The sequence below is a fragment of the Caretta caretta genome, chromosome 1 (genome assembly GCF_965140235.1).
Source record: "Caretta caretta isolate rCarCar2 chromosome 1, rCarCar1.hap1, whole genome shotgun sequence".
Lineage (NCBI taxonomy): Eukaryota > Metazoa > Chordata > Testudines > Cheloniidae > Caretta > Caretta caretta.
The window spans coordinates 222,958,830-222,971,115 of NC_134206.1; the positions used below are offsets into that span (position 1 = coordinate 222,958,830).

At 41.5% G+C, this 12,286-nt stretch overlaps 1 protein-coding gene and 1 pseudogene across 1 annotated transcript in view; both read right to left on the minus strand.

The window, feature by feature from the left end:
* The window catches only part of VWF (von Willebrand factor), a 234,618-nt gene that overhangs the window by 146,184 nt on the left and 76,148 nt on the right, over positions 1-12,286 (minus strand). Inside the window, exon 19 of the mRNA XM_048823921.2 lies at positions 4,387-4,490. Within this exon, the coding sequence (XP_048679878.2) occupies positions 4,387-4,490 (104 nt within the window). The remainder of the gene's footprint in view (positions 1-4,386; positions 4,491-12,286) is intronic.
* LOC125630718 (U1 spliceosomal RNA) lies at positions 2,847-2,991 on the minus strand (annotated as a pseudogene).

Sequence of the window (12,286 nt, forward strand, 5' to 3'; positions counted from 1 at the left end):
AAGAACAAAAAATCCACAATACTCTCCTCTTGCACAGTGATATTATTGCCTCAATAAAGTTGTCAGTGGAGCTGAGCTCCTAAATCATCTCAGATTACTAAGAACAGAAGCATGAAAGCAGGTTGTACTCTTTAAAGAAAATCAAAACCGTCTCTTCCGCCCTATTCCAGATCTACAGTGTAGGAACTAGCTCCCTAGGAATCACTATAGGAAAGTTAGTATTTCCATATAAACAACACAAAAAAGGCTACTGGAGACTGGGTTCAAATCTAACTTGTACCCATTAGGAATGTAAGACCATGTCCCAGTTATAGAAACAACTGCTGTTTAAGGGCCCCTACAAGAAAAATCTTTGTTGGGGAGCTGATGCTCTCTCATGTAGTTGAGAATGAACCGTGAAAGCTGCTACAGAGTTGGGCAGTAAAAGCTCTTGGGTAAAATTTACAAAAGATTCTACGTGACTCAGGAGTCTAAGTCCTATTTTGAAAAGTGACTTGGGCACTTAAAAGCCAAGTCTCATTGAAAGTAAACGGGACACTTAGGCTCCTTGGTCGATTAGTTGCTTTTGAAAGTGTAATATCTTAGTCTGCATTAGTCTTTTTTTCACTGCAATATGAAACTGTTTATTAATTGTGACAGGTTTCAGAGGAACAGCCGTGTTAGTCTGTATTCGCAAAAAGAAAAAAGAAAAGGAGGACTTGTGGCACCTTAGAGACTAACCAATTTATTTGAGCATGAGCTTTCGTCCTTAGAGACTAACCAATTTATTTGAGCATGAGCTTTCGTGAGCTACAGCTCACTTCATCTGATGAAGTGAGCTGTAGCTCACGAAAGCTCATGCTCAAATAAATTGGTTAGTCTCTAAGGTGCCACAAGTACTCCTTTTCTTTTTTCTTTTTATTAATTGTGTCAGGGAACACCACATCTGGCTCCCCCAGCCTTGTAGGAATTACAGCGTAGAGGGGCGTGTAGGCTAAACCACAGCTTTTTAGCTCTATTATCAGGGATCCTAGAACGCTGTTTGCCATGGAAAAAACACAGAATTGGTGTTGTTACGGAGACTCTTTAGTTTTTACATTTTATGAAAAAATAAAAACATGTGTTAACTTGATTTTACTCAAAGTACCAATGTCACTTATTCAATGCATGCAACTTCTCCCCCTTGTGGTTGATTTTTGAATGCACTTGAAATTTACATAGCTAAACATAGTCCACTAAACTGCTTCCAGCATAGAGGTTACTCAACAGCCTATAGGGGTTCATGTTTTAATGCGTCTCGAATTTCACAGCCATGAGTGATTAAAGTTATGAAAACATGCCAAAAAAACTTTTAAAATCACCCCTAAAGACCACATCACTGAGTTTAGCAAGGGCAAATTTCACATTGCTGGTAATGTACTGTTCTGTATGCAGCAAAGCTGTCGATTACGTTCGAAGGCAGACAATTGTAGAACACATGGAAAGCACTCAACATAAACTGAATGAAAAGAAATGAAAGCAAGAGGCTAAAACAGCAGGGCCATCAAAAACAGTAAAGAAACAATGCACTGTGACTGGATTATTCTATTAACTTTATTTTATTGTAATGATTGACGGCACTGGTAGGCTTCAAACTTGCTTAAAAATTGTAAATATATCAATAAAACATTGTGTTCAGCTGATACCGATATACATTGTGGCTAGGGAAACTGAAGTTCAGCATTTCATTTTAATCATGGAAAAATGCAGATTTTTGTGTTATTTTATCAGAAAATTGTGTTTGTTTTTTTAATCACAGAAAATTAGGATCCCTGTTTATTATAAAATAGCAGCTACTTATTAAACAGAGGCCCAGAACAGGAAAAGGAAATGGATACTGTAGGTGAATTAGCATTAAAGAGCATTGAGAGATTGGTGAGAATTCTACTGGAAGCCTACACACGAATTTGCTGCAAAATAACTACACTGGCTTTTAAGCCGCACTGTTTGTGCACGTCAGTTTGTAGACATGATTATTTTGGAATTAAAATGTCCTTTTTCAATTCAGCTTTTACCCATTGAAAATTAAAATAATACCCTTGTATTTCAAAATAAGCATGTGCACACACGGGTTAGCAGGTGGGAATTAAATCTGATGTAGTTTTTTTGGTGCACGTTTGAGTGCAGACAAGGCCTACCACTAGAATAGCAGAGGATGCCGTAGGTCAAGGTTGTGTGGGCTGAGATGTACAGATGAAAAGTTCTGCGTAAGAGTTAGGAAATATTGCTATTACCAGTGCCATGGCATAGCAGTATCCGGAAGCCCTCAGGACTGGAATAGCAAGGGGATGCTGTCGGTCCGAATGTAAGCATGTCAGCTGATCTGAGGGCGGGGGGGGGGGGGCGTGCGGATGTAATAAGGCTGGAACAACAAGCAATGCTCTGGGCGAGGAGTGAAATACGCTGGTAGAGCTGCATGGGAACGTATATATTTATATCCAGTATAAATCTATATTCAGCCTGCCGAAATGGCAGACCACAGGCAAAGACTAGAGCCTTGACACCACTGATCATGCTACTGACACCACCTAAGAACAGGCTGGCAGTAGTTGTAGCTCTCATTGTACTGTTAGAGCTCAGGCACACGGGGCCAGAGTTTCTCATTAGCAGCACACCGATACAAACTGCCCCCAGCCTACTTCTGCTACAGCAGCAGGTGTGCACTGCTCACTCAGGGCCAGGATTTGCAACACTAGGAGCCTAAAGTGAGGCTCCTAAATCCATAATAAGGCACCTAAATAAGCAGCCTGATTTTCAAAAGTGCCAAGCAGCCAGAAGCTCCCAATAACCTCAACAGGAACAGCTGGGACCTCACCACTTTTAAAAATCAAGCCTCTTATGACAAATTATGCAGTCGAGTTTCCCGCATTTGGGGAAACCGCAGGAGTCAGCACACCCGCAGTGCAATGGGTGAGCCTCGCCCTGGGAAAACCACCTTCGTGGTCATGGTATCTCTCCTGCCAGGGTGAGGAGAAGCAAAGTGGGTAACTGTGCTTGGCATAAGGGGAGGAGCAAGGGGCAAACACAGCACTTCTGGTGCTGCAGCTGGAACTCTCCCCACCACAACCAAGCTACAGGAATTGAACTTAGAACCTCTGTGCACCAGAGCACAGACTTCTGCTACTTGAGTCAATAGAGCAACGCCATTAGCTTATGGCAGCCGTAGAACCTAACCCTATATAGACTACCCACCTGGGAGGAACAGGACACATTTAGTCCAGGAATAATGATACTGACCGCCTTCATGCTAGGTGAAGGGAGGAGCAGATAGTCTACTGTACAAAACTGCATGTTACCCGTCTACAATAGTTGTATATGACATAAAACATATCTTATGTATATGACGCACACAGTTATTACACAGATGTATAATACTTCTTACAGAGGAAGCTTGAGGAGACACAGCAAGGCCTTAGGGTATCACAATAATGGGTGAGGATCTATGGCCTGTATTGTACATGAGGTCAGAATAGATTATCATAATGGTCCCTCCCAGTCTTAAAACCTATGAATCTGTAATAATAACAAACAATAACATCTATCTCTTCTACAGCACTTTCCCCCAGTAGGTGTCACAGTGTTTTACAAATGATGGTTAAGTATCATTATCCCCATTTTACATATGGGGAAACTGAGGAACAGAGAGGTTATGTGACTTGCCCAAGGTCACCCAGTTGGCCAATGGCAAAGCAAAAAATAGAACCTTATGTTCTCATATTTTTATGTACATAAGGCCTGTCCCTAACTTATGGTACATCTGTCCATTAGCTGGTGCAGACAGGAACAACAATCCAAAAGAAAGGACATCCCAAGACTATAACAGGGTTCAAAAAAGAACTAGATAAGTTCCTGGAGGATAGGTCCATCAATGGCTGTTAGCCAGGATGGGCAGGGATGGTGTCCCTCGCCTCTGTTTGCCAGAAGCCGGGAATGGCCAACAGGGAATGGATCACTTGATAATTACCTGTTCTGTTCATTACCTCTGGGGCACCTGGCATTGGTCACTGTCGGAAGACAGCATAGTGGGCTAGATGGACCTTTAGTCTGATACAGTATGGCCTTTCTTATCTTCCTTTCTTCTTATGTAACCTAGTTCTCCTGAGTCCCGATCCAGTGTTCTATCCTTTAGGCCATACTGCTGCCCCTAGCCATGAATCTATGAATAATCATACTCTGGACCTAACCAGATGTGATCATGCAGTGCTGGTCAAGAGCACACCAAGCACTTTTCACTGCTATTAGTCCAACGTTTTAATGCATCCTCTTTCCTATCCCCACTTTCTTCAGTAAGTGGCGGGGGAAAGAAAACATCATTTTAAAAATCGTCAGTCATTACTGCAGACTTAAAATACAATGCAAATAGCTCACCAAGTGTTACAGTCTTTGTTCACTGTCTCTCCTTTAGCGTATTCTCTTCCATTGTGGAAACATGGGCACTTCTCAGGAACAACGCATTTGTTTTCATGTCGTACCTAAAAATAAAAACCCCACACACATTTTAATCAGCAGTTTGACCCCTTAATATCTGCTAGTATAAATTGCAAGCACACTGAAGGAAAACAAACATGAGAAAATGCAGATGCAATAGCAAAGGAGACAAGCCTATCCTAAACAAAGCCAGAGATGCATGAAATGCAACCTCTTCTCCACTCTGGAGGAAAAGGTGGAAGGGACTGGACGTTGGCGGAAGTTGCTGAGAGAAACCGGGGCAGTAAAATAGAATAGACCAGAAGAGAACTTACTGAGGAACTGATGAGAAAGACTAAACATGGGATAGGGTGAAGAAGGATAAAGAAAAAAAGAATGTGGTTACTATGACGAGCGGAGGGGAAGCTTGCAGTGAGCGATTCACAAGCACTAGGTATCCCAAGCATAACAAGCTAGAAGATGATCGCACCAGGAAGAAGCCAGAAGTAGAGTTAAGGCTGATTAGCAGTCAAAGGACAAACACTGAAAAGAAACCCACAGAAGAAACAGTATCCAGTGAAACTGACCATGACCACAAGAAAAGAGCACAGCTCAGGCCATCTGTAGCTCTGATAAAGCAAACTGATTAGGTTGGTGCCTTGCAGATGCTGGGAGTATTTGCCAGTGCTCTGCCAACTGCAGATTAATGACCCAAGGAACAGCTCCCTTGAGAGGGTATTCCACAGACTAATAGATTTTATGATTGGGGAATGTCTCATTATATTCAGCCTATTTTTTCCTGTCTTAACTTTATCCCATTATTTGTATTTATAGCCCTCCACTTTTATATACTACTAAGCGTCTTCCTCTTCAAATACACACACATTTGGCCAAATTTGTTCTTTTAATCTCTTTCCTGAGACATCAGTCCTTCCAGACCCTTCAGCTATTTCTGTTACTTTTCTCTGAATTTTCTTAAATTTATCACAGACTTTCCACAATGGAGATGCCCACAACTACGGAGTCAGGCAAAAACCAGCATGGGTTTGGTTTTGCTAAAATCTGGTTTTGGTTTATGGCCTATTGGAATACAGAATATTTCCCCCCACCAAGGCCCAAAATCTCAAAACTCACCTGCTCACTTTTAACTGTCAAAGTGAAATAATCACTTCTGCATCCTTCATATGTCTGAATTGGAAATGAGACCCATCTAGTCTGACTGCCAGGGTGAGTCAGCAGAATATCTCTGCACTTCCACACAAGGTCCTAGAACTTGGCATCTGCTCAAAGGGTCAGCACTGGCCCCATCTATTCAGTACTAAACACAGGTTCTGAAACTGTGGTCCATGGACCATTAGAAGTCCACAGAGAGCTGGCTGATCACATGGGGTATGTCTACACAACAGCTGAGAAGGTGCTCCCCAGCATGGGTAGATAGACATGCACTAGCAGAGTGGCTGGGGCAACACAGATAACTACTCAGGTTAGCCGCCTGAGTATGTACCTGAGAAAAATGACTGGAAGAAAGAATATTTTCCTGAATATAAGGGAGGCGAAATAAGCCATGTTTTCTCTTTCAGTTTGCAATGGATGGGAATGGCCACGTACACTTAATATATTATCGTCCATACCAGTGGAACAGAAATGATGAATAATATACTTGAGAGTCCTGTAATAAAGTCAGTGCAGCAGAGGGAAAAAGAAGCTGAGATATTGGCAATAGGGAGGAACATATCCCACATAATGTGGTTCACGGTATGAAAAAGTTTGAGAATCCCAATGACAAAAAATAGCGTGGTTTTCAAAACAGCAGTTTCAACTAGTACAGTTCAATTTATCCTTTCTATAATTTTGCCAAGACAAGACACAGTTAAAAAACTTTCTGAAAGCTGTTTTCAAGACTAGGTAGTGACCTACTCTCAGTTTTCAAAATCACATGTTACTTTTGTAGTGTATGTTGGCCCCAGAATAGGGATTTTTCAGTTTTGTTTTGTTCTTTTAAATAGACGATGCCTAGCAGTTCCGGAGACAGCTACTCACTCAGTAACGTGTTTAGCTCATACGCAAGGTTTTATGTAGCCTGAATCTGACACACTTCTTGGCACTTACATTTTGTATAACAACTAACCCAGAATATTAATGCAAAGCATTTTACGTTACAGAGGGCCTTATAACCACATACAGCCCAAAGTGCTCTATGGTCTTTCAAGGGCACTATTATGCAATGTAAGTCCAAGCCCATGGAGGTCAGGTGCGGGCAGAGGTACCCTTCCCCAGTGTGATGTCCTAGAGGCATTGCTTCAGACTCAATCTCCATACCTCCAGTAGCACAGAGGGAGAATAGGCCAGATGAGATCCCAGTTATGCCCTTTGAAAAGGTGCAGCATTTGCTCTCCTTCCCTCATTTCAAAGTGAGCTCCTGGTGGCACATAGGAAGACTGTGTTTGTGGCCCCACTCTTACCCCTCCACTTCCCAGCTCTTCTGTGGAACTTAGCACCACTGTCAGCACTAGGCTTGAGTATGACCAATAGCTCAATGGTTTGAGCATTGGCCTGCTAAACCCAGGGTTGGGAGTTCAGTCCTTGAGAGGGCCATTTAGGAATGTGGGCCAAAAATTGGGAATTGGTCCTGCTTTGAGCAGGGGGTTAGATTAGATGACCTCCTGAGGTCCCTTCCAACCCTGATATTCTATGATTCAAGCTAACCTCCTTGGGCACAAAACCTGGGACTGGTGAAGGGGTTAATGAAGGGAAGATTGGTGCATTTGCTCCTTGGCTCCTTAGCCCTTCACACACTCATACAGAGCTAATCACAATCTACCCCTGACAACACGGATAAGTGTCATTTTTCCCAGTACTAACATGCAGCCATCGCTGGGAAGAAAAGCAGCAACTATGAAATAATTGTGTAGACTGTTAAAGGCAGGGAGTGACAAATTCCTTATCCAGTTGAAACCATAGGCAGGGAATTAGGGATTCAGGAATATTAATAATTTTGCCTCCAAAACCACATGATCAGAAGCTCAGTTTTTAACTTCCATCCTGACGCTGGCAGCCCAGTGCCCCAACACCATGCTGGGTCACAGGTCTGTAATGACTGAAAGAAAAATGCCACATACCGCCTTGTCACCACTTCTGTCTGTAAACAGTCACATTTCCCGTGGAAGTCTTGCATCCAATAGATGCCTTCTCCTGTTTAGCACAGGAGATCTAACAGTCTCTCAGTTTAAGGTAGCGTGGGCATGGCTGCATGGGGAGGTAACCTCAAGAAAGGTCAGAGGACTGTAAGGAGAGTAGCTGCTGTTCACACCATCTCACATCCTCATTATTTATGTGGCTAACTAGTTGATGAAGGTTCCAGCTGTTTGGGGATGTGCAAGAAACACAAACCGTTTGGCATTGTAATTGTTTAGATGTCCCATTCTTGGTACAAGATTTCTCAAAGCATTTTTAAAAATTAAAAAGAACATTTTAGGCTTCAAAATGTTTAAGGTTCCTCAGTCCTATCAGCCACTTTATTTGTGTTTAACTGTGATCTGCTCTGTCCTGCACTTTCCCCCTGCCCATGGAACCTCAGATTCTCTCATTCCACCTCTCCGTAAGCCAGGGTAGTAAAGTAGGAAAGGGAGAAAAATGCCCTCAGCCACTTTATTTGTGTTTAACTGTGATCTGCTCTGTCCTGCACTTTCCCCCTGCCCATGGAACCTCAGATTCTCTCATTCCACCTCTCCGTAAGCCAGGGTAGTAAAGTAGGAAAGGGAGAAAAATGCCCTCAGAGGCTTTGTTTACACTGGGAAAGTGCATCCTGTTGGAACACATTAACGAACATGCTTTAACTAACACAAAGCTAAGCACAACTTTGCCCTTAGCAGGGATACAGACAGTCACGTTAAAAAATGTGTTAACCATGATAGACTAGCATGTTTTAAAACATGCTACTTGTTCTTATCTATTCTAGATGCTAAGTCATGTTTATCATCATGTTAGTTAACCCTAATTTTCCAACCTAATGCATCTTCCTAGTGTAGCTATGGGCAGAGAGTTACTGAAAAGTAAGGAAAGGAGTACTTGTGGCACCTTAGAGACTAACAAATTTATCTGAGCATAGGCTTTTGTGAGCTACAGCTCACTTCATTGGATGCATGCAGTGGAAAATACAGTGGGGAGATTTATATCAGGTAAGGTGAGCTGGAAATGGCCCACCTTGATTATCATTACAAAAGGCTCCCCCCCCCCCCACTCTCCTGCTGGTAATAGCTCACCTTACCTGATCACTCTCGTTACAGTGTGTATGGTAACATCCATTGTTTCATGTTCTCTGTGTATATAAATCTCCCCACTGTATTTTCCACTGAATGCATCAGAGGAAGTGAGCTGTAGCTCACGAAAGCTTATGCTCAAATAAATTTGTTAGTCTCTAAGGTGCCACAAACACTCCTTTTCTTTTTACAGATACAGACTAACATGGCTGCTACTCTGAAGAACGTGTGAGGAACAGTGTGTTTGTGTGTGGGGGGAAATAAACATGGGGAAATAGTTTTACTTTGTGTAATGACACATCCACTCCCAGTCTTTATTCAAGCCTAAGTTAACTGTATCCAGTTTGCAAATTAATTCCAATTCAGCACTCTCTCATTGGAGTCTGTTTTTGAAGTTTTTTTGTTGAAGAATTGCAACTTTTAGGTCTGTAATCGAGTGATCAAAGAGATTGAAGTGTTCTCCGACTGGTTTTTGAATGTTATAATTCTTGACGTCTGATTTGTGTCCATTTCTCTCACCTATTCTTGGAGACTTCGGAGTTACAGTTTGTTGTCAGATCTGAACAAATCTGCAGTGAACAATTTACGTTAAAGCTGGTCAGAAAACCCAAATCATTCCCTTATAAAAAAAATTGGGAACCTTCCCCCCACCAGCGCCAGTTTCCAAATTTTCCAATGGAAATGTCAGGTTTTCCATGGGATTTTTCTAAATGGTATAACATTTTGAAATTAACATTTTTATTTCATTTCGATATGCTGAAACAAAATGAATGTTTTTTGTTTTGATTTCAAATGTCATTTCATTTCATTTCAGTTTCTGAAAACAAAAACAATTTTGATTTTCTATTTTGGGCTTCTGTCCATCCGTCCTCAACCCCTGACCTCTCCCTTTTTTAATATTCCCCTCTTTTTTCCACTAGAGTGGGGAAACCCCTACTTTTCACACTTTTTTTTTTTAAACATATTTTTCTACCTGGAAGTAGTTGGCAAAGTCATAAGCAAGTGAGAAAGAGTAATTTTTTTTCCACAATTTTGCACACATACTTACTGATTTCCAGTGTTTTGAGGTAGAAAAATGTAAAAATATATGAAAAGTGGGGTTTTCCCCATTCCAATGGGGGAAAAGGGGGAACATAAAAAGGGAGAGAAAGGGAAGGGGGGAAACAAAAAATCCAAACTAGAAAATTAAACAATGGGGAAATGGGGAATGTATAAATAAAACTGAAATTCTTGTTTCCCAAAAACAAAATATTTTAAGTTAAAAAAAAATGTTGAGGGTTGTTTTTTATTGTCAGATGTAAATTATTTTTTGTTTGTTTTGAATTTTGCAATTGGAAAAAAATTAAAAATTATTTAAATCAACATTTCACCTGGAAAATTTCAACTTAAATGAAACGTTTTCTGAGGGGACACTTTTTCCATCAAAAAATTTAAAACAGTTCCAATTTATAGTTCATACTGTCCTTTTTTATTATTGAAATATGTTATTCACAACTGTTCAACAAGCAATTTGCGTTAACACAGTAGAACCTATGGATTGCTCTGTGGATTGTAGTTAACCCTGTTAACACATTTTCAAGTAAAAAGAACAGGAGTACTTGTGGCACCTTAGAGACTAACCAATTTATCTGAGCATAAGCTTTCGTGAGCTACAGCTACAATGTGTTAGTCTCTAAGGTGCCACAAGTCCGCCTGTTCTTTTTGCGAATACAGACTAACACGGCTGCTACTCTGAAACCTGATATTTTTAAGTATGTCTCTGTCTATGCTAAGGGCAACATTGTGTTTATCATCACGTGTTGCAGTAAGCATTTGTTCTTTGTGCTGGATCATTGGTCACAAAAACCACATGGCATTGGGTTTCTTGATTGGATGCTTTAGGCTTTAAAAGCAAGGGGATTTCCTCTTCCCGTTCATGAATTATTTGTAAGCATTCTGATTGTCTGACTAATCTATTGTGCAAATAACAAAAAGACCTTTTGAAATGTCCACAAGTGCACTTCTGGTGATAATACTTGTGCAAATATTTATTTATGCTAGTATTCAAGATACTTTTGCTTCCAACAGATATTCCTGCAAACAACAATTATTCCCCTGAAGGTTTGAGAATTAAAAGGGTCCTGGGGACCAGCAAAGTGAATTGGGAAGTCTCATTTGTGAAAAATATTCACAATTGCTTTTTTGGTTGCATTTGCTCAGCTCTACTCATCACTAATCTGGAAAATACCAAGATCATTACATTATTTAATTTCCACCCCATCTCTATCTTTAGGAATACTCTGGGGAGGAGAAACTGGCATCCAATCAAATTGCACGGCTAAAAAGGAGCATTTCACACCAGATTGATATTAAAATCTTGTCACCTGTGGCAAAGGCTGCTATGAGCACAAGGTTAAGCTGGTTGCCAAACGCAGCATCAGGAATGATTCTTCCCCGAGGCTCTTTTGATTGAACCTTTGGGGTATATTTTGTCTTGCTCTGGAGACTGTTCATTAGCATCAAGTGAGCATATCCCACCCAATCCATTTCAGGGGTTCCCCAGTGCCAGTGAATCTCAGACCTTTCCATTTTCTATACCCAGGTTCCCAGCAAGAGAAAAACAAAAACAAAAAACAACCTGAGCCCTGATACTCTCTTTTTATGGCACAGGCTACAATGAAATAAGTATGCCTTCAGATGTTAACTTAGTCTGAGGATAGTTTCCAGAATGGAGGGTCTTGTGGGTTTTCTCACCTGCCAGAATGGAAATTAGCAAAATAGCAAGCAACCGCTCTAAGACTGAGTTCTACCAGTAGATTGAACTATACTGCCATCTAGTGGATAAAAGGGGCTAGCCCTCTTTTACCAGGTTTCAAGGGATGGTCCTAATCCTACAAAGCCTAAACTCAGGCGAATCATTCCACCGACTTCAATGGGGCAGTTTGCATCAAATTTCAAGAGCTGCGTCTTCTGGTAAGAGTCTTAGGGTATGTGCGCACTACGGAGACTAGACCAGCATAGCTACGTCGGCATAGCCCCGTAGCATAGGGGATTTTTCGATTGGTGCAGGAACACCCCCTGCCCAAACAATATTAGCTACAGAAACACTCTTCCATTGATATAGCTGCACCTATGCTGGGATTTATGTTAGCAGAGCTACATCTTTCAGGGGTGTGGTTTTTCACACCCTGAACCAACATAGCTGTTCCAATATAACTTTCAAGTGTAGACCAAGGCTGATGCAGAAATTGTCTTGATGATGGATCAAACCAGTTCAGAAAAAATAAGAACCTGTGCAGTAGCACTGGTTCAATAAAGCCACTGTGAATAATATTAGGCCTAGTCTACACTAGAAAATTAGGTTGGCTGAACTATGTTGGGCAGGGTATGAAAAATCCACACCCAAGTGGCGTATTGAAACCAGTGTAGACAGTGCTAGGCTGATGGAAGAATTCTTCCATCAACCTAGCTACTGGCTCTTGGGAAGGTGTATTACTTACGCCAATGGGGAAAGCATAGACGCCGGCATCCTCCGTGCCCAGGAGTTGCTCAACCCCTCGCTCTGCCCCCGGTCCCGCCACCCACCTGCCCCCTTCCCCCAAGCCTCCACCTCATCCCACCCC